Source organism: Rhineura floridana, chromosome 4 (genome assembly GCF_030035675.1).
Source record: "Rhineura floridana isolate rRhiFlo1 chromosome 4, rRhiFlo1.hap2, whole genome shotgun sequence".
NCBI classification, from domain to species: domain Eukaryota; kingdom Metazoa; phylum Chordata; class Lepidosauria; order Squamata; family Rhineuridae; genus Rhineura; species Rhineura floridana.
The window spans coordinates 137254062-137280174 of NC_084483.1; the positions used below are offsets into that span (position 1 = coordinate 137254062).

Consider the following 26113-nt stretch of genomic DNA (forward strand, 5'->3'; position numbering starts at 1 on the left):
AATTATTATTATTATTATTATTATTATTCCACCCTTCTTCCTAGAAAGAGCCCAGAACAAACAAAAACACTAAAATCATCTTTATAACATCTTTTAAAAAATCTTTAAAACACTTTTTTTTTTAAATCCAAAAACAATACAAACACAGATGCAGACTGGAATAAGGTCTCTACTTAAAAGGCTTGTTGAAAGAGGAAGGTCTTCAATTGGCACCTGTCTATTACTGTATTTAAGGGGAGTGCATTCCAAGGGTAGGTGCCACAACACCAAAGATCAATTTCCTATGTTGAGCGGAACAGACTTCCTGATGAGATGGTACCTGCAGGAGGCCCTCACTTGCAGAGCACAGTGTTTGACTAGGTATATAAGGGGTAAAACGATCTTTCAGGTATCCTAGTCCCAAGCTGTATAAGACTTTATATACCAAAAACAGCACCTTTTATCTAGCCTGATAGCTATTGGGCAGCCAGTGCAATTCTTTCAGCAGTGGATAACAAGTTGGTGATATTCTGCCCCAGTAAGCAGTTGTGCCACTGCATTTTGCACCAGCTGCAGCTGTTGGACTAACCTCAAGGGCAGCCCCACATAGAGTGCATTACAGTAATGCAGCCTGGAGGTTACCAGAGCATGGCCAACAATGGTCAGACTATCCTGTTCCAGAAATGGCTGCAGCTGTCTTACCAGCCAAAGCTGGTAAAAGGCATTCCTAGCCACTGAGGTTACCTGGGCCTCTAGCGACAAAGATGGATCCAGGAGCACCCTCAGACTAACAAGCTGTACTTTCAGAGGGAGTATAAGCAGGCAATTGAGCAATTATCCAGACTCGGGAACCACCTGCTCATAGGGCCTCCGTCTTGCTAGGATTCAGACTCCGTTTACTGGCCCTCATCCAGCCCACTACCAAGTCCAAGCACCAGTCCAGAGCTTGCACAGCCTCTTTCAATTCAGATGTTACCAAGAAATAGAGCTGGGTATCAGCATACTGCTGACATACCACCCCAAATCACCTAATGACCGCTCTCAATGGCTTCATATACATATTAAACAGCACTGGGGACAAGTTAGTACCCTGCAGCACCCCACAGTGCAACTGCCAACAGGGGCCAAAAGACAATCACCCAATGCTATTCTCTGAAACTGACCCTGGAGATAAGATTGGAACCACCTCCCATCTCACCAAGTCAGCTCAGAAGGATACTATGGTCAACTGGATTAAAAGCTGCTGAGAGATCAAGAGTAACAGGGTCACATTCCTCCTCTCCTCCCAATAAAGGTCATCCATCAGGGCGACTAAGGCTGATTCAGTCCCATAACCAGGCCTGAACCCAGATTGGAATAGGTTAAGATAGTCTGTTTCATCCAAGAGTACTTGTAATTGCTGTGTCACAATTCGATCGCCTTCTCTAAAAAGGGGGTATCTGTGACCAGCTGGTAGTTTTCACAAACCAGTGGGACCAGAGTGGGCTTTTTCAGATCACTGCCTCTTTCAAGCGGTTGGGACCACTCCCTCCCACAAAGACACAGTCACCACACTCTGGATCCATTTGGCCATACTTCCTCTGCAAGCTTTAATAAGCTAAGAAGAGCAAGGGTCGAGCGCAATAATAGTGACAAATTCAGAAGTGCAGGGTCCCTTCATGATAGTTACAGCCACACACACGCTTTTTCTTTTTCCTTTTTTTGCTGCTGGGTTGAAAATGAGATGCTTGTTTTCACCTTCTCTCACAACAGATGTTCTCAGTAGCAGACTCATCTCCTTTCACTCTGATTGGCACCACTCAGGAAAGGACAAGGAAGCACATTAGAAGACTCTTCTCAGTGGCCTATACAGTCCTCTTCCATGCTGATTGGCTTGTAGGATGCTGGAGACATTGGGACCCTGTTCCCAAAAAAGTAAGGGGTCTAAGAGCCCCCCAAGACTCCAGACAACTACATCACTGGTCGAGAGCACACATTGTTGGCCACATCATCGTAAGCACCTTGTCCATATCATCAGGCTGCATCAATGGAAACTGATCCCCAAAAGTTACAGCAGATGTTGCACTGGACACCTCGCTGGGACTACAGTAAATGTGGATGGGGCGTCAAGATTGCTATGGAGGCTAGCAACGTCACTCTCGAAGTGACTTGCAAACAATTCACAGTTGGTTTCCAAAGGGTCTAAAACTCCATTTAGTACTGATCTGAATAATATACATCTTTCTCTTGATGGGATATTTGAAATGATACTGATTGAATCACAGCATATGTCTCCTGGATGTTGCTGATAAAGCTAAAATTGCAAGAGTTGTAACAAGTGATCCTGGGCTTTGTAGATGAATGATGTGTGATAATATTTAGGCTAAAGTTCTGTTACAAAGAGACATCTGTTACATAACTGGCTATTCAAATATAAATACTGCTGAATATTTGAGTTGTAAGTATGCTATTATACATACAAGTGGATCCATTTTGAGATTAAACATTAAAAAATTGTGTTATTGTTACCCAACAGAGAATTGACTATTGTAGAATAAAAAACAAAGCATATAGCAGGCAAATAAGAGCATTTAGTAATTTCTGATATTGGGGTAGGCTGGACACCCAGACAATTATCCTGCTTGTTGAAGAGGGAAGCCATAAGAACATTTTAATTTGTAAAATGTTGCAGGATGTGGTTGTGCCCCAGCCAGAACAAACTAGTGACGATGGCCAGAACATCCTTCTTCCTGCCCCTGAAGCTACAGGGCAACTGGCTGATCTTTGCAACAGAGTTATTTCTGGAAGGGAGGAGGAAGCAGGCTCCCAGCAACAGTTGGCCCTTTGGCAGTCTGGAGACAAGCTGATCTTTGGCTTCTGGGTTCTTAAGCTTGGATGGGAGCAACCTCCCAACAGCCTCTTGTTCTGTGTTCAGTGTTCTGTTCTTGTCCTCTTTGCTCCTGCAAAGGCACAACTGTTCAAAGTTACTCAGCCAGGGCACAACCTGCATGCCTTTCTGCTTGCTGCATTTGTCCAATCTGCATGGTACAAGAGCTTATTGTGCCTTACATCATTGATGGTTACTTGAAGGACCATCTTTTCCTGCACAAACTTGCCTGCATTCTTTATCTGAAGCTCTCTTCTGTGGCCTCCCACTATTTGAAGTTACACCAGTAGTGACCAAAGACAAAGAGAGAGGGCATTCTCATATATGGTGCATAGAATATGGAATCTGTTTGCCAGAGAAACTCCCTGGCATCAACTCTGGTGTCCATTTGGTACCAAACAAAAACTTTTTTATTTGTCCAGTGCAGGCATTCTTGCATGTTTTATAGCTGATTTAACTATTGTATTAAAGCGTTGCTGAATTTTAGTTGTTTTTGCTGTGGCTTTTGTGGTTTTATTGTTTTGCTTCTAAGATTTTAATGTATTTGTTTTTACATTGTACACCACTCTGAGAGCCCTGTTACCGAAGAACAGCTATTAAATAAGTAAGTAAGTAAGTAAATCCAAACAGCAAAGACATGGAAATAAGAATTCTTACTGTCTGCCCCACTACTGTGGAACTCCCTTCCCTGAAGACTTATCAATGCCTCAACTTGAGGATTTTAGGAAGCACTGTAATACCTTTTTTGTAAATCATCGTAAGCAGTATTGGGGACAAGTTTAATCTTGCAGTTAGTGGGACATGTCTGAGAATGTGATTAGCAATGGACTGAAAGAAAAGCTGGCTTGCCTATTAGCATGATCTCCTGATAAGGCACAACTTCTCTCTCTTTTTTAATAATCTAATTATTTGCATGTTCCATTTGCAAGTTGTTTGCACTCTCTGCACAAACACATTATCAACACCACCTTCGGTTCCCTGAGGGAAGAAAGGTTAGGTATAAATGTAAGGAAATAGAGCGAGTGGCATGAGCTCGAGTGATTGGATGTGGCTATTTAACTCTGTCCTGGTAAGTGTCATTGCAAAACCCAGCCCAAATTTCACAAATATCTTCTCTATTCCCTCACCCTTCCAAACTGTAGATGAAGCTAGTTTATCCTTTCTTTGTCAGCCAGTTAATGGTTTATTTTCTGTCTCCTACTTCTTCCTTTTCATCTCTGGATGTGGAGAAGCAGAGGGAACTGGCCAATAGTAAAGCTGCATTTAACAAAGGCTTTGGGGAAGAAAGTTGAAGAAGGGAAAACAGCACTGCATTTAAAATAAACTTTGCTAGTTTCTTTGCTTTTGTCTCAATAATCAACAATTATAATTTCTGGAATCATCTTAAAGTAAAATATATCAAGATGTCAGAGGGTTATACACAAGATATGGCAGACAAATTCTGTGTGATGCTTATTCTGAGGGGTCCAGATTTAGTAAAGTTTCTATTTAAAACGTGATGGTAGGTAAACAAGAAGCCCAGGAAGAGTTGCATTTACTATGTATTTTGCCTCATCTGTGTCTGTAGTATTAGCATACCAGAGATCTATAGCTTGTGTAGGTGCAATACTGGCATGCTGACATTTCACTGACAATTGCTAAATAAGATGTCATGCACATGCAGTGCTTCACAGGTAAGTTCTTCTCTGCCTAGCTTCATGTTTAAATCTGGGCTAATATATGCATGTACTCCTCCCACAGCTGCTTCTTCAAAATTGGGAGCAAGAATTAGATCTTCCACACACAGAGCTCTGTAGATTGGGACAGTTCCAGACTGAGAGCAAGACATTTTTGCATAACAGTAAATGTATGAGGAACCTCTCATGTCTGACAACAGTGTACGTTTCTCTCTCTGCTTCCTGAAGTAGGGTCTCATGCCACTGAGGACCTAGTTCATCCCTTGGTGCTGGGCCATGCAAGATATACATTTATCCAAAGTCCTATTCAAGCACTATACTCACAAGTAGGGAATGGATGAATCTGTCAGTTTTGGTTTGTCTGAGTTTCTCATTTTACCAATCTTAAATTTAGTTCTCCAGGTTTCAGCAGCAATTTCCCCCGCAATCCTCACAAAAACTCATCAGCATTTTATTTGTACAAGCAATTCCTCCTAATATAATGTATTTTATGTTTTTATGCACACGTTCCCCTAATATATGTATTTTTGTACACATTATTTGGTTGGACACACAATTACACAACAAAATTTGTAGAAGAGCAAATTTTGAAGGATAATTGTGGTTTGTTCATGTCACGCATTGGTTTGAGAAATACCAATTGGGTAGTTTCTCTTTAAAATATAATAAAATCGAATTTCTCCCCCACTCCTATTCACAAGTAAGTAGAACATGTAATTGGGGATAAGCACACTAATTCTGCCCCCCTCAAAAAAAACCCTGCCATCCTTGTCACCCTCAACATCTTGGAGGGCAACTATCTGCAGCAGACAGCCTCTGGTGCTCCCATGATTTTCCAGGTTTCTACATTGCACAGGGAGTCAACAAAGCAGGCTTCCCACTGCAGACAGTCACCCACTAACTCAGGGGTCAGGAAACTCCAACCCATGGGTGAAATTTCAAAAACTTGATTTGGTATTCCATCCCTGCAGAAAGCAGGATTGAAATCATCAGCCACCAGTTGATGGGTAGGGACTTCAAGCCTGCTGGATTGGCTGCACAACTGAGTGCCCCAAGGGGAACTCAAATGCACAGCCGATTCCTTCAGAGAGCAACTTTGCCACCCCTATGCGCAGCACTGTCAAGTACTGGACTGGCAAAGCCCCTTGCACTGGAGCTCCCAATGACCAGCTGGCTGTTGGGCATTGGGAAGTGCTGCACAAATGACGTTGACAGGAGGGCAGGACAAATCACCCGTTAATCATCTGACATCATAAAGTTTCCCATCCCTGCACTAACTCATAGAGCATGATGGCAACAATGGCACTCGGCAGAGTTAGTGTGCTTGTCCCCACTTGTGTGTTCTACTTACTTGTGGGTATAATGCCTGAATAGAACCATAAATGTAAGATCTAATGTGCTTCCAGACAGGGACGTTATATTGAAAATAATCATTCAGGTCCAATTTTTCTGTGTGTGTGTTTGGCAAGTCACACATTCCCAGCTTTTCAGTCATATTATTAATTGCTATTCCACTGCTTACCATCCACACTAGTGCACTGAGGATGAGAGAAAGGGCTGTGTTTTTCTATCCCTCCCCTCAGCCACTCCTTTCCCACCCTTCACTAACTTTCTCCATTCTGGGCATTTACACAGGTACTTCTGTCCCATGTGTATGCACACACACCATCTTTTTAAAGAAAATCCCAGGAAGTGCACAAAAGTGTAAGAACATATGTTACTGGCTTTATCCAGACAGTTGTGTTTCATATTTGGGCAAAGTAGTAGCTTGTATGTGTGTATCCATTTCCATTTTTTAAAAAATAGTGAGGTCTTATACAAGAATGCCAGAGTGATAAAGAGGCTTTGCACAACACCTCCATAATATATATATATATTTATTTAAGTCTGATATATGTACTGCAATGACAGTGTCCAAGGTGAACCCCACATTTACTGCTTGGAGAGCTGAGACTGTCTTCTGAACCAGGCATGCAGCAGTCAGTGGAAATGAGTTTATTTCATTTGATATTGGGGACTGCTTGAAACTAAGTGGCCATGTTGTGCTTAGGTGAGGAGCAACAGAAGTAGGCTTGGAGTGATAAAGGCTTTAATATCACCATGCATGTGACAAACTGCCCACCAAAAAGATATATGCTAGCAAGCTTTCACACCAGCAGTAACTACAGATGTACAGTGGGTTACTTTAATTTATCAGCTCTTCTGCAGTAAGGGGAAGTCTGGATTAAATGTAAAAAAAAGTATGGGCTGTCATTTTGATAACAATTTCATGTGGACACTGCAAAAAAAAACCTTGTGGGCACGAGCCACACTGATTCCGTAATTCTCTCTTCTGGAAGTGCCCATAGTTATGAGGATAGTGATACTAAGTTCTTTTTCCACCTCTTGATAGTCATAGTGAGTTGCTCTGGACCTGAACCTTTCATTTATTAAGTAGTCTATTCTGGAGTACCACCTGTATGTAAACTGCAGTTACCTGCATCTTGTTATCCAAAACAGTTGCAGTCCCTAATGCCTAACTCATTACACTGAAAATTCCCTCAAGCATGCAGATTTATTCCATGTTCCTTCCCTGTGTTACTTCTATAACTATAGAACAATCTCAATTACCCACTTCACAGGTGAGGCTCAAATAATGACTGTTTGTTTAAGCCCTTTGAGAGTTTAGATCTAAAAGATCATAGAAGTGTGAGGCTAAACTAATTATTCTAACTGAAGAATATGAAATATTTAAATATAAAAAATCCTGTTGAATTATACTAATTTAAAATCCTTTTCTATTTATGATTCAGACTCTCAGACTGATAAAAAGGCACAATAATGTTACTATAAACTTATTTTTAAAATGTAAAGTCCCATTCAAGGGGAAGAAGGAACTGCATAAACATTTAACTTTCAAATCCCCAAACCACTTCTAAGAATTTTCAAGCATTTAAATCCTTCATCTTCTATAATGATTTGCAATATGGAAAATTAAAAATTTATGAAATAAAATAGACTACATTGATTATGAATATAAATAATGTCCTGTTCCAAATGAAAAAATCAGTCTGATGTTTCAGACATAAACATGATGATACATCCTATATGTTCACCCAGCTTTGTACTATTTCTTGCCCCTAGTTAAAATGCTTTCTAGATGTAAGGCTTTGGTGCCCCTAGATGTTTTGAAAGCTTTTTTAAAAGATGTTTTTAAAGAAGTTGTGTTTTAATGTGTTCTAGTCTTTAGCTTTTAAGATTTTTAGAGTGTTTTTAGTGTTTTTGTTTGCTGCCCTGAGCTCCTTCTAGGAGGAAGGGTGAGATATAAATTTAATAAATAAATATTTCTTAAACTATAGCAGTTCCATGGAGGTTTTAGAAGTTTAAGATATTATTCCAAATATATTTGCACCTGTTTCTTTTCAAAGGGCCACCCAAGACACACTAGATGCAAACAGGAAGTATTGTATGGTTTTACAAATGCAACTACACTATTAAGAGTCTTTAGAGAGCAAAAATCAGTCAACTATAGAGCCAAGTGCAGATATTCTCAATAGTTTTACAACCTTACCGCAGACCACCTGAATAGAACTTGCAGCTATTTGATAACCTCTGTAGTAGCAAATTCCATAGAGGAGTTGCTTCAGCCCCTTGACCATTTTGGTTGCCCTTTTCTGCACCTTTTCAAGCTCTGTAACTCCCTGTTTGAATACAGTATTCAAAGTATGATTGCACCAATTTGTATAATGCCATTATGATATTGGCAGTTTTATTTTCAATCCCTTTCCTAATAATCCCAAAGGTGTGGAATCCCCCCTTTTCACAGCTGCTGTGTGCTGGGTCAACATTTTCATCAAACTATTCCTCACAACCCCGAGATCTCTTTCTGAGTCAGTAACCACCAGTTCATACCCTATTTGTGTACATGTTAAATAAGGATTTTTTGCCCCAATATGCATAACTTTACACTTGCTTACATGGAACTGCACTTGCCATTTTAATGTCCATTCATCCCGTTTTGGACTCCTCAGAATCCCTTTTCGTTTCTACTATCCTGAACAATTTGGTATCATCAGCAAACTTGGCTATCCTGTTGTTCATCCCCAATGTTTTCATTTTCTAAGGATACAATCCTATACTCCAGATATGCCAGCCAAAGGGCTATCACATCTAGAAAAAGCTACATTATGCAGACGTATCTTGAGTTACACCTGTGCCAGCTGCAATCTGTTGGTACAATACACAACCTCAGTGTAACTGGAGGAACTCCACACCAGAGTATCTGCACCACTAGATGAACTCCACTGGTGGACGGACAAAACATAGGGATATGACATGAAAGAAATGACATGTGCCAAATTCCATACTCCCTTACACCCCAGTCCTACCCCTGATAACAACATTATGCTGACTTCAGAAGTGGTATAATTCAAAAACACCCCAAACACTGCCCCCCTCTTATCCTGTGCAGTCCACCACAGTGTAACATAGGATCTGGACAAACTCTGCACCTCACATGAATTGTCAGGGAGAAGGGTGTGCCAAAAGATTTATACAGAAGCCAGGCTATTGGCCTAAGCAGTACTCCTCGTAATTTGCTCAGACACTACACCTCTCAGGTGGGCCTATATTATGTCAAAGTCCCTCTCAGCCTTTTTCAGTAGAAGTCACACCTGATATTTGCAATCTGAGATCTGCTATAAGACTTGAGCTGTTCCATAGGGCTAGCCTATAGTTCTTTATGCCAATTTTGGCTTGAAGTCAATGATGGGATCTCTGGGATGTTAGATGACGAATGCCATCTGCTGTGGCTGGCTGGGTGTGTAGGAAGCTGCTCTATGGAGTATGAAATGTGGATTTGGACAGTGGCAGAACTCTCTCTTTTGCCTTTGACATAATTGTTGCTAACTAAGTATACAAAGGGGGAGCCATGCCTTGTTCTTTAACTGATCTTGTTTCCTAATGTCATGTCCTATACGGTGAAGTAATAGAAAGTACTCCAGTAAGAGTTCACTTGTGGCTTTCCTTTTTGCCTGCCCAAGTTCTGCCCTTTGTCCTTAGCAAGTGATGAATCCATGTTCAAAGTTGTTGGCCTCTGTTTTTTGAGCTGTATCATAATACGTGCTGTCCTTACCCTTTGCGTTGTATGCTCAGCATAAAGGGAACCATACATGCAGGGATTCAGTTAACTTTTTGCAGCTCACAGAGCTCCACTGAAGAGAGTGACCTTACATCTGTGTAAATATGCATAGGACTGTGCTGCTAGTCAATGACTATTGGACAGGGACTGTTTAAATAACCCTGCACCAACTATCAAGTGGTACCAGGGCCAGTTCTAAAGGGCAGCCAGGTTGGGCACTGGCCCGAGGGCCCCAGAGCTACAGGAGCCCCTGAGGGGCCCTCCGCTTTCCTTCAGTGATCCGCACCCCCCACTTACCTGTCAGCCGGCTTTTTAGCATTGCCCTTAATGAAGATGGTGGCCACAGCTTCCCCAAGGTACTGAAGCCGCTGCCGCCATCTTAGTTGATGGCAGAGATTTGCACACGTAGCACACATGTGTGCCATCAACAAAGATGGCGGTGGAGGCTTCATTCCCCTTAGGGAAACCATGGCCGCCATCTTCATTAAGGGCAATGGTAAAGACTAGACAGGTAGGGGGGCTGTGGGGGGGCACAGAGGGGCCGCACGCACATATGTGCGTGCACACCCACCCACCCACCAGGGGGCCAGGGCAAGATGATGCCCAAGGGCCCCCGCATGCCTGGAGCCGGCCCTGAGTGGTACCCTTCCAAGTGTGGTTGGTTATTCTGTGTGGTTATTCTGAATGTGTTTGGCTCTGAATTACATTGCAATCAAATGTGGGGGTGAGGGAAGATATACTTCAGTTATAAAGGGTAAGAGTTGATTTTGTTTCTAAGTAGAGGCTCTAGAGTGCTTTTATGATAAATAGCAACTATACAACGACTAGTACGTAGGGACAAAGAAAACTATTACAATCGTTATTGTATAGAAATAGAAAAGGACAACAAAATGGGAAGAACAAGAGCCCTATTCCAAAAGATTCGAGAAATGAAAGGGAAATTTAAACCACGAGTAGAGATGTTGAATAATCAACAGGGGAACACACTGACTGACCAAGACGAAATAAAAGGAAGATGGAAGCAATACACTGAAGAACTCTATAAAAGAGATGCCAGGATGACAGATTCATTCACAGAGGAACCGTTTGATGAAGAACCAGAAATTTTAGAACGCGAGGTGAAAGCTGCTCTTAAAATACTTGGAAGAAACAAATCACCAGGAACAGATGGCATACCAATAGAGTTGCTACAAGCTACTGAGACTGAATCTGTCCAAATTTTGACTAAAATCTGTCAAGAAATATGGAAAACTAAACAATGGCCCACAGACTAGAAGAGTTCCATATACATCCCAATTCCAAAGAAAGGAGATCCCAGGAAATGCAGTAATTATCAAACTATTGCCTTAATATCCCATGCAAGTAAAGTAATGCTCAAGATTCTACAACAAAGGCTCTTGCCATATATGGAGCGAGAAATGCCAGATGTCCAAGCTGGACTTAGAAAGGGAAGAGGTACCAGAGATCATATCGCAAACATACGTTGAATAATGGAACGGACAAAGGAATTTCAGAAGAAAATCACCCTGTGCTTTATAGATTACAGCAAAGCCTTTGATTGTGTAGATCATGAAAAACTATGGAACGCTTTAAAAGAAATGGGGGTGCCACAGCATCTGATTGTCCTGATGCGCAACCTATACTCTGCACAAGAGGCTACTGTTAGGACAGAATATTTGGTTCCCCATCGGAAAGGGTGTGAGACAGGGGTGTATTCTATCACCCTATTTATTTAATCTGTATGCAGAACATATCATACGGAAAGCAGGATTGGACCAAGATGAAGGAGGTGTGAAAATTGGAGGGAGAAACATCAATAATTTAAGATATGCAGACGATACCATACTCTTAGCAGAAACCAGTAATGATTTGAAACGAATGCTGATGAAAGTTAAAGAGGAAAACACAAAAGCAGGACTACAGCTGAATGTTAACAAGACTAAAGTAATGACAACAGAGGATTTATGTAACTTTAAAGTTGACAATGAGGACATTGAACTTGTCAAGGATTATCAATACCTCAGCACAGTCATTAACCCAAATGGAGACAATAGTCAAGAAATCAGAAGAAGGCTAGGACTGGGGAGGGCGGCTGTGGGAGAACTAGAAAAGGTCCTCAAATGCAATGATGTATCACTGAACACCAAAGTCAGGATCATTCAGACCATGGTATTCCCGATCTCTATGTATGGATGTGAAAGTTGGACAGTGAAAAAGGCAGATAAGAGAAAAATCAACTCCTTTGAAATGTGGTGCTGGAGCAGGGCTGTGGAGTCGGTACACCAGACCTTTGACTCCGACTCCGACTCCTCTATTTTTCTACTGTCCAACTCAGACTCAGACTCCTTCATAAATGGCAAATGTATATTAACTAGTAATAACAAATTTACTGTAGTAAAATGGTAGCACAAGGCATTTCATCACCACCACGATTAGTGGGAGTGTGGTGATCATTCAGTCTTAAGCAACAATATGTACTGTATGATAACATCCTGCTCTCTACAATGAGAATTTTTAACCACCTGATGAAGGAAAGAGCTTCAAAGAAACACACCACACACAAAAAAAATACCTCCTGAAAGAGGAAAAAAGGACAGAACAGGAAACCAAAAGACATACAGTTAATGATATGAACATCCATTAAAGAGATAACATCAGACTCAGGAGAGGGGATAAGAGAGAACATAAAGCTAAGAAAAGAAGTACAAAGTGCAATTAATATCCTCAATGAAAAATCATGTACTAAAAATTAACTTGAAAACTTTTAGGAGCATGAGAAAAGGTTATGAGACAATAGTTAAGTCTATGGAGACAAACATGTTACAGAATTTTTAATGTATGATTGTTACACAGAGTTCTTATTTATTAACACAGTCTGTACTGCCAGACTGGAACACATAGAAAAAGACCAAGCTGGGGAATTCATATTATGTGTATCTTTGAATGTCTCGGTTCTTGAAACTGCAGCTGCCAATGAGCAGGTACTGTTCAATTGTTCCCACTTCCAAGCCTAGCATCCCCTCTCAACATTTTCAAAGGCAAAGGTCCCAAGCCAGGAACCTGGTTCCGGTTCAGTACTGCCACTGTCTCCTAGGACATCTCTGGATCAGAGATAACAGGAGAGAGCAACCGCCTCCCCAGCAAGGCAAGACCATGGAGGAGCAAGAGGAAGAGCCACACTATGGGGCATGTCACAAGCTATAGGCTGGGATGGGTGAAAAATCCACTTAATTCTAACCCCTGGCCACTGCTTCTCAATCCCAGAATCCTAAATGTGTAACCTGATTATCTGTAGCACTTAACAGAGACTTACTCAGCCTGCAATCTCCATCTTGGAACTGAGTCTACAGGATGACCTTGTAATTGCAACATCAAGTCTAATTTTTGTTTCTTAAAAAATCCTCACCGACACACACACACCCCATCCTCATCCCGGCTTTATGTAACATCTTACCAGATGAAGAATTCTAAAGAACTCAACATCTTACAACTCTTTGTGATATTTTCATTGTCCTAACAAAGGTATTATCCAACTGTGGATTTTATATGGGATTGCAATCTGGGTTTTTCCTCAAGATACTATTACAAAGACCACATCCACACCATACATTCAAAACACATTTAAAGGACATTGCTTTCCTTAAAGAATCCTGGGAACTATAGTTTACCCCACAAAGCACTATACTTCCCAGCACCCTTAACAAACTATTCTCATTATTGCAAGCAAGCAAGCAGTATGCTGTTTCCAAGTCCTGGATGGAGGGGAAGTCAGTTCCAGATGCAAATAATGGAACCGCAGTTAGTGGTTTATTTCCATTCACATGGTTATAGTTCTGTATTTTGGTCTTTTTAGTTTGTAGACATTATTCAATCTACATTTATTAAATTAGCTCTAAACGCTAGTTATCAAACTAGCCCGCACTTGCCACTTTATTCTGTCTGAGCTATAGTGCATAATCAGAAAACCTTCCTCACATTGTCTATAACATTTTGGGGATTTGTTCTATGTATTTATGATTTTTTTTAAAAAAAATAACAGCGTACTCTTTGATGTATTTTAAAAATCATTTGTGGTCTAATTCCATAGCATTCTGAATACTTTTGAGTACTGTTCAATTGAGGTTAGTGACAGTGAAGCATTCAGGAGTTTTTAGGATTGGCTTGTATTAACTAGCTGTCTTCCTGTACACACACATGCATACGCACACTCACATAGTCCTTAAAATGACCGGACAGCCAAATCCTACATAAATTTATCCAGAGGCAAGTCCCACACAAGAAAATGTGCAAAGAATTGCAGCTATGGAATGTGATCCTGAAGTTACTTAGAAGTAGTTGAGTAGGGCAACCTCTAGTAACTATGTTTAATATTGCAGCCTTAGTAATGCAGGATTAGAGCAACTATACACTAAGGCATAATGATCTCATTAGACAAATTACTGCATTGTTTAAGTGTGAATTGCACAATGAAACTACTTTACAATCAGATTTATAGATCTGCTCCATAATTGCTGGTTGTGTTGACTTGTCAGTTAACAAATGACAGTTTCTATTTTCAACGTATTTTCAATTTTAAGGCAGTTTAGACAGAATTTTATAGTCACAGAATCTATGTAGACGACAATGAGCTGAAAATTGCAACATGTATTTTGCAAGTTTGCCAGTTTGGTACTTGAAATGCAGGGAGTATTTGTGGCTGCTAATCTAAGCTATGTCCAAATATTGTTTATTAATTTATTAGTCATACAGTACTCCTTTTTCCCTTTTACAATGGGCACAATCTAGCCAAAATAATGATTTTAACTTTCTCTGAGTTAAGGAACAGCAGACTACCTCATTATGATGTCCAACTAAAATGCCACACTGCAGTGACAAATTTTAGAGTGACATCTTAGTTGATCCTAGTTTTCCAATTGTAAATTTTCCATTTTTCCCTAATGGGCCATCACAGCAATCCGAAATGTTTGTGTTATTTCAGGAGGTGCTTAACTTTTTGCCATTAAAACAAATGGGACTCAACTTTGATTTGATGTTACTATTTTTTAAAGTATATATTTTAAATAGGATATTTACAAAACCATAATACAGTTTAGGAATTATTTTGAATTTTGATTTGATTTTAAAAAACCCCGTTCCTAGGGCCTTTTAACTATACAAAAAACACTTTCCAAGAGAAAAGAAACAAAATCACAATTACCTCTTTAAAAAACCCCACAAGTATTAATGGTTGCTGGATCAATTTTATTTTTACTACTCAATTGTAACAGCAACATTGTGAAACCAAAGTAAAATGTTTCAACTTTTCTATTTTGCAGCAACATTATGAGAGTGGGAATCACCAGAGGGCACTGTTTCTTTTTCTGAGCAGTTATAAAGGGAACTGGGTGGGTGAGTGGGCATAGTTTCATTATTAGTTTAGTGATATATTTATTTAGAGTATGGTAAACTATTTGAAGATCAACCATAGTGTACCAAATCTATCTGGAAATAGAGGGATCTGCTGAAAGATATCATTGATGCCTAATGTGTAAGCCACTTTTAATAACTAGTATGAGCAGTGGAGAAAAAATATTACGTGTAGTTACATATTCTGTAATGCATTTCATCACAGTACCTATTATCAGTTAAATAACCGATTCTTGAGAAAATTCTAAAGCATTTAGTATGTCTGAAATCATAGGTGAGGTTTAATATTTTTTTCATAGAATACCTCAAACTGTTCTTCACAGAGCACATTACTGGAAATTCAGTACCACAATTTGTAGTGATGGTGATGGTCACCAATATTCCAGTTTTAAAAGTCAGATTCGACAAATGTATGGAGGATAAAGCTATCAACTGCTACTAGTCATGGTGATTATAACCTACATCCAGGTTCAGAGGCAGCAAAACTATGAATAAAAGGAAACAACAGCAGGAGAGGGCTGCTCCTTGATATCCTGCCTGTGGGGTTCCCAGAGACTTCTAGCTAGCTACTGAGGAAAGAGGATGCTGGACTAGGTCTGATGTATCAGGGCTCTTCTTATGTTCATCTTGCTGCTAAGATTACCTTGTCTTCTGAATACTCACCGGAGTTCCCTCACCTTTATTTTGTTCATTTGTATTAAAGTTTTAACTACTCAAGGAGGTGCTTCTCTATCCCTCTAGATAATACGTATTCAGCAGATGGGTACTTCTTTTGAATCCCATCATATAATCTAGAAATAGTCAAATGTATACCTTAATCTGAAAACAGTAAAAATACATTCACATTGAAAGCTAATACACCATGGAGATGTGTTCTGACTCAGACTTCTTCCTGACACGCTAGTTTTGTATGTGCAGAGGGGTTTGCTTTTTAAAAACAATTGGATAAACATTCAAACTCACCCCATTGCCTTACTCTCTAGTGGTAGTTGTAGAGGAGTTGGCATATAACACAGAGCTCAGTCCTATGCATGTTTTATATGCAGGTAAGTCCTGGTGTTCAATGGGATTTACTTCCAAGTATCAATGCAGTCCTAGCATGATTACTATGTAGTAAATCCTACTGTGTTCAGCAGGGCTTGCTACCTAGTTGTGCTTTTGATTCTTCCCTAAGAGTGCATAGGATTGCAGCCTAAGCAATCCTTCTAATTTATGTTCTGGATGGACAATAAAACCTTACAGGTGGGCAAATTCTTGTCTACAAAAGAATTGCCATCTTGAAACTTAAATCCATTATCAACAATTAGCTGTAGCAAAAGCCACAAGAGAGACATAGTAAGCCAGAATAAAGAGGATGCCATCAAGAGATTTCTTGAGACACCAACAGCTTTAGAGAAGTTAGCTTTTTGTGGGCAAATATTTTCTTTTATGTGGGGGATCTTTCCCTACAAAGTGGCATCATTCCCTTCATGTATTCAGAAGTGGTACAGTTCTAACAATGCTCTAGCATGTGATTTTTCTAAACGTGTATCTCAGGCTTTCACAGCTCAGTAAGCACAAGTGATTCTAAATAAAGTAAATGCAGAGCCAACTTATTTCTGGCTAAACCCTGAAAAATTTGATAAAGATTGTGTTTTATGGATCTGTATTTCAAATATCAAGTGGTAATTATAAGGATCAACGAGCAGCTTGGTGGCTCTGAAGGAACATTAAGAAATATATAAAAAGTGGAATTTGTGATAGGAATCTGTAATTTGTTTATTCCTTTGACTTGTCACCCATCAAGCCCTGAGAGAAGGACAGAACAACGTTATTGCACAATGACACAAAGTTATCTTTGTATAACTGTACAATTAGGTAATTTCTATATTGATTTTTCAAACACGTTCATTTAGACTGCAACCCTATGCACACTTTCCTGGGAATATGTCCTACTGAACTTCTCAGTAAACATGCTTAGGGCTGCACTGACAGCCAAACAACAGGAATGACCATTCAATGAAGAAAGAGTCTGTGTCTCAGTTCCTAAAATGAATGGAAAGAAGTTTTCAGAAGTCAAGTCCCCTGCCCTGCTCCTGATGCCACCTGCATCCCCACAAAGAATCTGCAGAGGGTTGGGGACACCTCCTGAAATGTGGGATGTGACACAGGTTGGGAAAGTCAACCAACATCAGAAAAGCTTCTGACAAATTTGGGGTTATTCTTCCTTACCCAACCAACCCCCACCCCACCTCACCCAAGCCTATGATCCTTCCAATTCAAATAGTAAAAATCTCTACAGTAAATAGTAAAAACAAAAACAATGTGCTTAATAAATTAGAAATTTTAAAAAGTTACACTCTTTTAAATCAAACTGATTCTAGTGGGAGATGCTTACCCACATACTTAAAGGATCCCATTAAAAAATGGGAAAAATTCTTAACATTGGCTGGATTATTCCAGTTCAATTTTAATCCTGCTTTTTCCAAAAGAAAACAAAATGTATGTAATAAAAATGAAATCATTGTCATGCTGATATTTTGCAATATTTTTTTTCTGAAATATCTTCAAACAAAATTATGTTGTTTCAAGAGGATCTACTTTTTATTAAATTAAAATAAATAAAAAAGAACTAATCCATTCTTGCATCATTCTGGCTGCTGGAATGTCAGCCAAAAAGGCAGAGAAAGTATTCAAGCTCAGATTTTGACAAACCTCTGCCACAGAAAGGGAGTTCCACAAATCTGGGGCAGCCACCAAGTACATTCCCTTGGATTAGGATGGTATAAACAATAAGATGATCACAGTTGATCTTAATGTTTATGTTACCTGGATATTAAGAGTTGTTTAGGCCAAAGCCAGCATATTGAACTGTATCCAAAAGACAATAGGAAAGCAGAAGAAACAAACCAACCCCAAAAAGCAAGGAGGCTGCACCAAGCAAAGCACCAACTGGGAAGCTGATGTTGTTGGACTACAACTCCCAAGAGGCTGTAAACCTACAGGCAGATACCGATTACCATTTTACTACAGAATTTGCTATGCATTTGCATCCAAGGGTAGCCTGGTCATGTATATGAATCTAAGGGTAGCCTAGCTCTATATGAATTGAATACTGTTACTCAGCTCAATTTTGGCAGCTTATCCACATGTATGATGAAAGTGATCACCTCAGAAGCTGTCAAATGGAGTAGAAGCAAGAAGACTGTGGCTTATGGGTTGAGCAGGCCTGAATGTCTGCTTTAAGGACAGAAATGTCTCTGTATGCCTAGACTCTGCTGGATAGTGAGGAACAGAAAGCTTGGGCACGCTTCAGTTAAGCTGAGATCATATTCCTGTGTGAAGAAGATACAAGGTGTGATACTCTCCACAGCCAACAGTGCTGGGTGACCCTGTGCTGGAATAGTCAAGCCGAGATCATGCACCAAGATGAAAAGGAGTCATTAGCAGCTCTGAGTGACCTTCACAAGGCTCCTTGTACCCTGAGAAGGCTCAAAAACAAATAGATAAAAATAAGATTAAAAGCCTGTTTTAGAGGAGTTTGCCCCAACATCATTTACCAATACAGAACTGAATTTTAGTGAGAAAAGGAGGGGTGAGAAAAAACAGCAAATCACAAGACAGGAAAATTTGAAGGTGTACAGGGATCCAAAAGAAAGTACACCTCAGTGCTAGAGCTTACTTTGCTTAATTTCATTTTGCCTAGCTCCAAGTTTTCTAATAGATGTCGCTAATTCTGAGGTCTCTGGAGCCCAGCTTACTTTTTTGCCTTCTCTTTGAGAGAAGTTCTTGCTTTGAACATGCCCCTCCTTCAGTTTCTGAAGCTGCTGATGGCCATTTATTTGGAAACAGCATTTTGGGGTCTGGATATCTGGTTTTTGAACAGTTTTGAATAGATGCTGTTTTTACAGGGTTTCATGTTCATTAAAATCCTTTTAATTTTTATTTAAAAAAAATGTAAATGTACTGCCTTCAAGTTGATTCCGACTTATGGCGACCCTATGAATAGGGTTTTCATGAGGCTGAGAGGCAGTGACTGGCCCAAGGTCACCCAGTAAGCTTCATGGCTGTGTGGGGATTTGAAACCTGTAGTCCAACACCTTAACCACTACACCACACTGGCCTTCTGTTTATTCCCTTGTGAGCAGGGCTGTGGAGTCGGTACACCAAACCTTCAACTCCTCTATTTTTCTACTGTCCGACTCCAACTGCGACTCCACCCAAAATTGCTACCAACTCCACAGCCCTGGAAAGGGCTGTAAATGTCTTTTTAAATTGGAAGCTCTCATAGGAGCATTTTTATCGCTGCCTGAATATGCACTGATCTTGGCATCACAGCATTTGTCTTCATCTGGGTCCTGTGTCATACACTGACACACAAAATGTTTTCCATCTTGAGTTATGGTGAAATGCTCAACTACAGCTGACTTCATGAGAAGCTTCTCTGACATTTTGAATTTATATTTTTAAAAATTTGTCAATCAAAATTTATTTTGAAGCTGGAGTCGGAGTTGACATTTCTACCGACTCCGACTCCACCCAAAATAGCTTCCGACTCCGACTCCACAGCCCTGCTTGTGAGTCTATTCCAATTTTAAACATTTTCCTCTGTTTTTACCTGAACTTATTTCCTATTTGGACCATTCTGGATTCATCTTTCTCAGCTTTCCCTCTGATTCCACAGAAGCCAGTTTCAATGGATCCCTGCTTGGACTGGTACCTGTAAAGCAATTTTTAAGTTAAATTGCTATAAGGCTTGGAATTTAGTAAGCCTGGAATCATGGAACAGCATTTAACTAGTTTAGATTTGTAGATGTTTAGGAGGATGCATTATTGGGCTTAGTAATATGTCTTATTGGTAGCTGTTTGGTTAAGTAGTTTGCATATTTCATCAGTTCTGTGTTTTGATTTAAACAGACCTTTCCAATTTATTTTATTTTTGGTTTGACTGATCCCTTTCTGACTACCACTACCAGTTCACTGGAGGAAAATTTAGGAACCTATTTTCAGATATAACTGACATAAAAATAAAACCTGACCACTTGTGTGCTTGTAAGATGGGATCTGCATAAAAGAATGCAAGCAGATAAAAATTACAGTAAAATACATGTTTCACCCTCTAAAGATGTGCCTACAGAACCCTTTAATTTCCCAGAGATCTTATAAGTATCTAAATAAAGGTGATGGTATCTTTAAGGAAATTAGTACTAACTTTGCATGTGTTAACATTAAATTTGGGGTTAGTACACATTACTGGTGAAGTTTATTTTACTATGGCAGCAACAACCTGCTTCCATAAGTGGAGATTCTAAAAGTCAACTGATGAATTTTACTGTGGCCTGTGACTGCGGATTCTACAGTCCCTCAATCTGTAAGGTGCCATGCACTTTTGAAAAGTTATTAATAGAATTCCTATCTCCATCAAGCCAGAAGATGCTTAAAATAAGAAAATATGAAATAAAGTTAATCAGAAGGAGAGAAAACTATTTGGCATGAAGTATAGCCCGGGGGTGGGGAGACTAGATCTCCCCCCGCCCCGCACATGCTTCTTCTCCTGTTAAGTTCGGGCTTTTACCTGCAGCTTCCGCTCCCTTCCCCGAGACTCTTCACGGTACAGGAGGGAGAGCGAGCGCCCGAGCCAACAGGGGCTTCGATCCGTACCAAACCAGGAAGTGGAAAAGGAAGCACCGCCGGAGGGTGCAACGGCGACCTGGCTTGGGGGGCGAGGGGGCTGCCCGATCGCAGGGGCACACGAGTGCAGCCTCAGGCGCGCCAAATCCCTCAAGTTTACCTTCGCTTCTCCCGACCTCCCCACCCCTCCCAATGGCTTCTCCCGGGGACCCTCTGCCTGAAGGTAAAGTCTACCCGCTTTGTATCTGGTGGTGGTGGGTGCCCGCGTTTGGTGGGAGAGCGAAGGGTTCTGCTTCTTCTGTGGCCGGCAACCTGCGGATTCTGGAGGGGGAGGGAGAGTGGGGCTGGGCGGAGGTGGGGAGGCGGGATCCTGGAGTGGCCGTAGGAGCTGGCGGGCGGACTCACTGGCCGGACACTGATCCTCCCCCGCCCGGCTCCGGGGCCGCTCTTGATGCATGCTTAGAGACGAGAGGCGGAGGCAGCCATAGCTCGAGTCCTTGTCTGGGCTGATCTTGGCAGCAGCGATGGTCTTATATACAGTATAGATCGCCGAAAGGTGATACCCCTTCCTTCCTAGCCCCACCCAATTCGAGGTCCGGCTCTCTCAAATCCAGTACAGAAAATTCTTGCATGCTCAGTTCGATTCTGAGAGAGACGAAGCCTTCGCAATTCCTTCGCATTTCGTGCGTCGAGAGCGATTTTTTAGAAAAGCCTTTCTGTAGCACCTCACCCTCGAAGGGCTTGATGAATCATTCACTCAAACATTAAGTAAATTAAGCCCTGCAGCATCCCTCTGAAGTGCACAAAATTGCTGCAAAAAGTTGTCTTATCTTGTAACTTTTGCGAATTCCTCCCTATATCCTTAAGCAAGAACAAATTTCTGCCTGTCCCAAGTGTAATTTGGTTTATTAAAGCTTTTCAAGTTAAACGAGAGTCAGAATAGTTGTACAGGCCACGCATTTGAGGCATAGGTGACCAGCAATATGAAAAAATAGCAACACAGAGAATCCTATTTTAAGCATATGATAACCACAATCCTTTTCAAAACTGAAATACAGTATTTTAAATTAAATGTGAATCACCACAGTATATAGTGCAGGAGTACAGTCCTCATGGGAAGATACCAGTACAGATAATCTTTTTATAGTCACAACAACCCTTTGAGGGAGGCTGAGAGAAACTAACTGGCCCAGAACACTTTATGAGGGTGGGGCAGGAACTGGGGAAGAATGCTTGCTTTCCAACCAACCCTCCTTACTCCTTCCCCCCCCCCAAGCTTCAGCTTTTTCTTAAAGACAAGTCCTCCAGATGATGCCTTTCCTGGCAGAACATTAGAGTTCCATTGCCTTGCTTCCTGTGGACTGCCTATATTTTCAGCAACAGTCTGAAAGGCTTTGTGGAGCAGAAACTGGGGAAGAGAATGCACTCTTTCCAGCCAGCCCTTCTTACTCCTGAGGAGACCTTTTGCTTTACTGTTGTTATTGCCATAAGCAGGGATGGACTGCTCTGCAAGGGAGTGTTTTTAATTCATATCCTCTCTACTGCCTTAGCAAACACTTACAGCAGCACAGTTTGAGGGAGGAATCTGGAATCTTTCTTCCAGACAGGTATTTATTGTGGGATCAGGGCTTCTCATGCATGCACGTGTTTTTTTTATTTGCAGGATTCACACAATGTTGTTTGCATAAAAATGCCAGCCCACGTTTTTAACTCATTTAATCCAGATTCATCATTTTTTTACTGATAAGTAAAAAAAGCAAAACAAATGTTGCTTCTGGAAGCACCATTAGTTTATAGATTATGGGCTGTTTCCTTCTAGCTGTTGGAATTGTCACAATGAAAAAGGAAGAATTGTACAAAACCAAAATGTTATTGGAAAACAAAATAATTGACGTCATTTTAGTTTATAAAATACTGAGAGATCTAAAAGATTTTCTACTGGTGTTAATACAAGACATGATCCACTGATGGCTAAGCACTTTGAAGGTTAATTGATTTCAGTGGAAAAGACATAACTATTAACAGGATTTAAATTTGGTTATTATGACTGGATTGTGCCCATAGTTGGAAAGAAAACAATCAATATTTTACCTAATTGTAATATCCAGGATGATATGTTGCAAATTCTGGAATCTGTATTTCAGCGATAGTTGTTTCACTGTATATATTGTTTATTCTTTACCTCCAACCTCCACAGAGTAATAGGACCTATTCTAAATAGATATTTTATAAGATTATGTGATGTAGATTTATCTTCTGTTAGAAATACTCAATTTGTTACTATTTTTTAAAAATAAATCTAAACAAAGATGGTTTCTGATCCTGGCATCTGATTTTGGTTTGATATCCTGGTTTGTAGGCTACTTGTCAACTAAGTTTCCTAGCTCAGATGTCACAGGAAACTGTGGTTGTTGTTTTTTAAAAAGAAATAATTGCTGAAGCTGGGGGCATGAGAGAAGAGAATGGGAGGAGCAAGGAGGGGGTGCACAGGCACATTGCTTGTTCCTGGATTGGTACATCTAAAATGTACCTGTGTCACTCTTGGCAAAAACCACTTGTGGCAGATGATCTTATAGAAATATATATGTGCATGAGAGTTTATAATATTCTGTTTTGCTAGAATAAACATTTAAAAATTAGAATGTGAAACTTTTGTATCACAAATTAACATTTGCTTAGGTAAACTATAGAGATAATTAAAGTAGATCCAAGATGTTGAGAAGCATACATTAAAACCCTTCTTTATTTGTTTCTAGCAGATCAGGCAATGAAAGAGCCTGTAGAAGATACAGACCCTAGCACTTTATCCTCAGAAAAAGTACGTAGTTTCTGAATGTGTTGTTTTGTAGATGTAATTCACTTATTATAAATGATGGTTACCATTTTATAGTTTTTAATACTAACAGAAGAGGTTCATAAATCACTGTGTATTGTTGACTGAAATGTTGGCCATTGGGTAATTTACTGTGTGACCATCACAGTTACTTAAATGGTATTATGACAGTTGCGTCACTTTCACTTGGGATAATTGGCTATGCATATCTCTTTTCGGACCCATGGGATTTAGGATGGTGGTATATGGTTTAGTAACCTAGGTGCCGTTCCTGTATTATAAGTTTGTAATGCTGTAGACTCCCAATAGAGTCTTCTCTATTATAATTCAGCATAGCACATCAAAGGATCATGATGAGATGTTAGTGTAATAGTGCAACTGAATGGTTATTTTGTGCATTTTTTGTATGTGCGGAATCTATGCAAAATGGTATGGTGTGCTAGTGCATAGCTTCTTACATATGGCTTCTGGAAGGATGGTGCACACAGTGAGATGGCAGGAGCAATGAGGGATGGTTTCAGTAGATAAACACGAGAACCACTGATAAGGGAGTCACATTGTTTTTTTTAAATTACATTTTAATCTCACCCTTCCTCCAAGGATCTCAGCTGGTTTACAAAGGTTCTCTCTCTCCCCTTCCTTTCTTCATAACAGCCCTGTGAGGTAGGTTAGATATTAGCTGGCTCAAAGTCACTTGGTGAGCTTCAAGGCTGAGTGGGGATTTGAACCTGGATCTTCCTAGTCTTAGTTCAGTCCCTTTTCTCCATATTTGATTCCTGTCTAAAGAAAAGAAGAATAATCTGCAGTCAAGGAGAATCACTGACGGAAGATGCATTTATAGTCACCATGCGAGGTTCGGCCATTGAAAAAGGCATGGCTGAAAACCACTGAAAGGGTTTTATTGTTATCCCCAATGTCTACCTTTACCCCAGTGAGCCTTTTCCTTATTCTCCCACTCCCATCAGTCCCCAAACAAAATATTTTGTAATGCCCAATGTTGCCATCCCTTACAACCTCTCTGATGACCACTCCCAGCCAATTTCTCTGCCACCAAATAACTTCCCATTCATTTGTATACAGGTGACTTCTTCAGAAGCCCTTTGGATTAGATGTTGACTATGGCAAAGGAAATATGTAAAAATATTCATCTCAGAGCTTTGTTGAGATGAAGCTCTTTGACTGGTGTCACATTTGGTGAAATGTTTCTGTACCAACTTTACACTGGATAAATTCAGAGTTGAACCAGACCTTCTGAAATACAGGACCTGCTACCAAAATTAACAGCCATACATAGTTGTGATTCACATGTCATGACAAGCCAAACTATGGCTTACTTATTTTTATTTATTTATTTATTATTTGATTTATATCCCGCCCTTCCTCCCAGTTGGATAGTGTGAATGTGCTGGCTCCCGAGGAGGAGCTTACACCTGCTTTGCTCCTTCCTGTTCCTTTTAATACAGCACAGCATGGGGGGCTAAGCCAAAGTTTGGCTTAATGAGTCATCTGCACCAGGACTTGGGGTGAATTGCATTACAAATAATGGAAGGAGAGAGGGATACTGTTTTAAGTGGCAGTTCCATGTCTTCTGTAATTTTGTGTTACATCTTCTGCATGGAGTTTCTAAACCACCACCATGGGAATGAAGATCAGTGGTGAGAGTGTCTGCATTATATGCAGAAGATCCCAGGATCCCTGTCATTTTCAGGTTGGGAATGTCCCTTGTCTGAAACTGAAGAGAGTCACTACCAGTCAGTGTAGATAATAATGAGCCAGATGGACCGGTGGTCTGACTCAGTATAAGGCAGATCCTGTGTTCCTAAGCCTACTGAAATGCTTGATAAAGCTCCATTTCTTTTTTCTTCCTGCCTGAGGCTGCAGAAACACTTTGCTTGGCTGTTCGCTATGTTTGGCTTGGTAGGCCACAAGCTGTGCTGGCCTATAGAGGAATGAACTCAGAAGGTTTTACAAAACTGACAATAATTGGTTTTGCAAAAAGTACCTTACATAATTGTACAAATAATTGTTTCCCCATTTTTTTTTTGCACAGTCACAAAAGTACCCTGTTCAAGATACAGCACTACCAAAAGGTAAATGCTGAAAAATGTAACAGCTTTATATTTGTAAATTCTAAACTGTTATTAAATTGTGTAACATAAATATGAATGTCACTTGATGCTGAAAATATACATTGAATTTTCTCTGTAACCAATAAGAGAAGACTTCATTTCTAAAAGGCTAATTGGCTGAGTACCAAAGAACCAGACATAGATCATCATGTGTGCACCAGGCTATTCTGGTTAACCCTTCCCTTTACAGCCATGTCCAAGAGGCTACTCCCAGCAGCTGGGAGCAGGAGCAGAACTCAGTACAGTTGCCAGAACTGAAATCTTTATTCGTGTGTGAAAGCACTTTTGCACAGGGGACTGTAGCTTAGTAGTAGAGTATCTGCTTTCAAGGTCTCTGGTTCAATCCCTGGCATATCTAGGTAGAGCTGGAAATGTTCCCTGACTAACATCCTGGAGAGTTGCTGCCAGTTAGTGAAGACCACTATTCTTCAACCTTGGGAACCCAGACAGTATGGTTAATGGTCAGGAATGATGGGAGTTGTAGTCCGTCAACAT

At 40.4% G+C, this 26113-nt stretch overlaps 1 protein-coding gene and 1 long non-coding RNA gene across 9 annotated transcripts in view; one reads left to right on the forward strand and one right to left on the reverse strand.

Moving 5' to 3' along the window:
- Positions 1-21970, reverse strand: LOC133383594 (uncharacterized). Its single transcript, XR_009762344.1, has 3 exons — positions 20601-21970; positions 19644-19745; positions 1-2918 (listed from the first exon to the last, which is right to left on the reverse strand). It is a non-coding gene; the product is annotated as an uncharacterized LOC133383594 (long non-coding RNA).
- Positions 20601-26113, forward strand: part of EDARADD (EDAR associated via death domain) — a 22347-nt gene continuing 16834 nt past the window's right edge. The window contains exons 1-4 of one of the 8 annotated variants that reach the window (XM_061624562.1): positions 20602-20879; positions 22207-22263; positions 23416-23474; positions 25540-25579. In XM_061624562.1, coding sequence (XP_061480546.1) covers positions 23424-23474; positions 25540-25579 — 91 coding nt within the window. In that variant the 5' untranslated portion in view covers positions 20602-20879; positions 22207-22263; positions 23416-23423. Of the gene's footprint in view, positions 20880-21061; positions 21213-22206; positions 22264-22608; positions 22643-23412; positions 23475-25539; positions 25580-26113 lie in introns of those variants that run through there. The other 7 variants (XM_061624563.1, XM_061624560.1, XM_061624557.1 and 4 more) reach the window with 7 other exon arrangements.